General features: G+C 60.5%; 1 protein-coding gene across 1 annotated transcript in view; it reads left to right on the top strand.

Annotated features, from left to right (window-relative positions):
* LOC104491273 (sacsin-like) overlaps positions 1–3,871 on the top strand; it is a 14,529-nt gene that overhangs the window by 4,316 nt on the left and 6,342 nt on the right. The window contains exons 9-13 of the mRNA XM_010133659.1: positions 15–397; positions 495–2,531; positions 2,729–2,882; positions 3,036–3,272; positions 3,496–3,869. Coding sequence (XP_010131961.1) covers positions 15–397; positions 495–2,531; positions 2,729–2,882; positions 3,036–3,272; positions 3,496–3,869 — 3,185 coding nt within the window. The remainder of the gene's footprint in view (positions 1–14; positions 398–494; positions 2,532–2,728; positions 2,883–3,035; positions 3,273–3,495; positions 3,870–3,871) is intronic.

A 3,871-nucleotide genomic window follows, 5' to 3' on the forward strand; every position in this document is an offset into this window, starting at 1 on the left:
CTCTGTGCTGGCAGGCCTTGGTTGTTCAGTGGTGCCACCAGGCATGTGGCACCGCTCCCTGTCCCGTTATGTCCTGCCTCCATCCCCTCTCAATGCCCTGCGGGCCCTGGGCAGCCAGGGGGCTGCAGCTGTGGCCTCTCGCCTGGCCTCACTGCCTGCTGCAGACGTAGTTGCCCTCCGGCTCTACCTGGCAGACATCCCATCCCTGACAGAGCAGGACAGGGCTACGCTGGCCTCTCTGCCTCTCTTCATGCCGCTGCCCTGCTTGGCCACTCCACAGCCCACGCAGCTAGTACCAGCCAGGGCCACCTTAGCGCTGGAGCCAGAGGTGGAGTTGCCTGGAGATGTGGTGCTGCCAGAGCCTGTGTTGCAGTGCCGGGATGAAGTTGACCGGCAGGTCCCGGGGGGGGCTAATACCAGCCAGGGCCACCTTAGCGCTGGAGCCAGAGGTGGAGTTGCCTGGAGATGTGGTGCTGCCAGAGCCTGTGTTGCAGTGCCGGGATGAAGTTGACCGGCAGCTCCTGGGGAGGCTTAACAGGCCCCTCATCAGTGTAGCCCATGTGGCGCTGGAGGCCACGAGAGCCGTGGCGCAGGGTGCCTATGCAGGGCGGCCAGACGAGACACAGGCTCTGCTGCTCTGGGTGCTGCGGCATGGAGAGGTCCTCTTTGCGCAGAGCCCCCTTCTCCAGCAGACATGCAGCGGGCTGGCCTTCCTGGAGACGCCTAGTGGCCCCATGTGCCCGCGAGACCTCTATGATCCCTGTGAGAGCACCTTGCTGACACTGCTGGGCCCTGAGCGCTTTCCTCCTGCCACCTTCTGCAGTCCACCTGTCCTCCGCGCCTTGAGAGCCCTGGGCTTGCGGCATGGTGAGGGATGCCTGGTGCCTTCAGACATCCTAGAGGCTGCAGCAAGGGTGAGTCAGGGTGATACAGCAGCTCTAGACAGGGCTCAGGCACTGATCAGGGTCTGTAACAGCCCCAAGGCACTGGCTGGCTTCAGTGCTGCAGAGCTTGGGCAGCTCCAGGCCCTGCCGTGGGTGCCACGTTCCAAGTGCACTGGAAAGCCTGGGCAGCCCTTCCTGTCCCCCAGGGAGCTCCGGTCCACCCGGTACCAGCCCCTGGTGGGGCTTGCCATGCACCTGACTGATGCCTTTGAGCCACAGGCAGAGGAGAAGCTGGGGCTGAGCCAGACCCCACCACCAAAGAGAGTGTGGGAGCAGCTAAGGCAGCTGGCAGGGCACAGGGACATGAGCGAGGTAGGTCCCTTGCTCCAACCTGTCTACCAGCACATGCAGGAAAACCTGAAGATCTTTGGGACTGCCCCAGATGATGCTGTGGTGTGGACTGGGGCAAGATTTGTCCTGCCACGTGATGCAGTGCTGGGCTATCCCAAGGAGCTGGAGCTGGGGATGCTGGTGCCCCGCGTGCCCCCTGACTTCCTGCCCTACAGCTGCCTCTTCAGGGCTTGGGGGGTGGAAATGACAGTGAACGAGGAGAGGGCAGTTGCAGCCCTGCACTGCCTGCGGCAGGACATAGACACACGCAGCTCCAGAGCTGGCACTCCAGCAGAGTTGCAGGTGGCTGTAGCTGTCCTAGAGTGGCTTAAGAGTCGGGGGCACCGGGGCGAGGGCACGGTGCCGGTTCCTGTGAGGGTCCTGGAGGGCTCAGGCTTTGCCCTCCGTCCAGCTGCCTCTACCGTGTACCTGGACATGGAGCTAGAGGCAGAGGAGGATGTTCAGGATGTGGTGCATGAGGCAGTGCCATCCAGCACAGCCATATTCTTCAGCACGGAGCTGCTCAGTACACGGGTGCTGGGGCCAGAGCCATTCCCCACCTGTGGCCCCTCGGAGCCCATCACCTTACGGCTCCGCAACATCCTCCGGGAGTATGGTGAGGAGGGTGACCTCTTCAAAGAGATGATCCAGAATGCAGAGGATGCCAGAGCTACTGTGTGCCGCTTCCTCCTGGATCTCCGACGCTGCAGAAAGGCCACCTCTGGGCTGCTAGACCCTGGCATGGTTGCCTGCCATGGTCCAGCCCTCTGGGCCTTCAACAATGCCTTGTTCACAGAGGATGACTTCTGTAACATCACACGAGTTGGGGCTGCTACGAAGGAGGGCCAGGCAAGCCGGATAGGGCGCTTTGGTCTGGGCTTCAACTCTGTCTACCGTGTCACAGATGTGCCGTCTGTGCTGAGTGGGGAGACACTGCTCATCTTTGACCCCAATGGCACTCATCTGGGCAAGCACATCTCCAGAACCGGCAGCCCTGGCATCCGCCTGGACTTCTCCAGCCGACCATGCATCCTCCGTGCCTTTGCTGAGCAGTTCCAGCCCTACCATGGTATCTTTGGGTGCCGTCTGCCCGAGCCAGGACCCTTTCCAGGGAGCCTTTTCCGCCTGCCTTTTCGCACTGAAGAGGAAGCTGTGACATCACAGATTTGCTCAGAGGCCTTTGGTACAGAGCGTATCCAGTCCCTTGGCACCAGCTTCCTTGGCTCTAACCGACTCCTGCTGCTCTTCTTGCAGAAGGTGAGGGAGATGGCCCTGGAGATGCTTCCAGACACAGCCACCTCTGCGGAGGATACCATGCCTTCCGCCTGCCTTTTCGCACTGAAGAGGAAGCTGTGACATCACAGATTTGCTCAGAGGCCTTTGGTACAGAGCGTATCCAGTCCCTTGGCACCAGCTTCCTTGGCTCTAACCGACTCCTGCTGCTCTTCTTGCAGAAGGTGAGGGAGATGGCCCTGGAGATGCTTCCAGACACAGCCACCTCTGCGGAGGATACCATGCCTATGGCCGTGCTGCGGCGAAAGAAGATCCGAGACTTGGGGGCCCCTGGGGACCCTCCAAGCTGGGCAGCCATTGAGCAGCTCACAGCCTGTGAGGAGGCATCCAAGACCGCATGGCACTACCTAGTTTTGGTGTGTCAGGGTGATGAGGAGTTGCCAGAACTGTTTCACCACAGCACACAGGCAGGGCTCCATCCTCTGCCTCCCACAGCTGGTGTGGCCCTTCCTCTTGCCCTTACTGCAGATGGCAAGTGGGTGCCACGCCTGGGTGATGAGGAGGGACAAGTCTTCTGCCACCTTCCCATGCCAGTCACATCAGGGCTGCCAATCCATGTGCACGGGGCCTTCAGCATCCTCTCAAACCGCAAGGGTCTGTGGGACGTGGCAGAGCGGGGTGAGTGGAACCGGATGCTGCTCCGCAGTGCCGTGCCAGTTGCCTGGCTCCAGGCGCTGGACCGCCTCCGCACCATGCATGAAGCAGGTGAGTTGAAGAGCTATGAATATCATGTCTTCTGGCCAGACGCTAACACTGCCTGCTACCCATTTACAGAGGCTGTGACTGGTTTCTACCAGGCTGTGGCAGGCCGGAAAGGGCCCAGGCCGTTTTTTTATGGCCGGCACCATGCATGAAGCAGGTGAGTTGAAGAGCTATGAATATCATGTCTTCTGGCCAGACGCTAACACTGCCTGCTACCCATTTACAGAGGCTGTGACTGGTTTCTACCAGGCTGTGGCAGCCAGGAATGGCCCCAGGCTGTTTTCTGATGGCTGCTCATGGTGCTCACTGCAGGATGCCCGCTTCCTGCACCAGTCTGTGATCAGACACCCTAAGCTGGGTGCTGTGGCGAAGCGTGTCTTTGCCACCAACCTGCCCCATCCCCTGTTAGCTGTGGCCTTGCCAGAGCACGTACAGAGGGGCCTCGGGAAGGCAGTGGATGCTGGCACCTATGACTGGCCCCGCTTTTACTGTGAGCTTGTGCTTCCCAACTTGGAAGACCTCTCTGTTGTTGACCGGGATGCACTGCTTCTCCATGCGCTGGATATGTCCCACGATGATGTGGACAGAGTGCTGCAGAGAGT

The sequence above is a fragment of the Buceros rhinoceros genome, unplaced genomic scaffold (assembly GCF_000710305.1).
Source record: "Buceros rhinoceros silvestris isolate BGI_N320 unplaced genomic scaffold, ASM71030v1 scaffold6913, whole genome shotgun sequence".
Lineage (NCBI taxonomy): Eukaryota > Metazoa > Chordata > Aves > Bucerotiformes > Bucerotidae > Buceros > Buceros rhinoceros.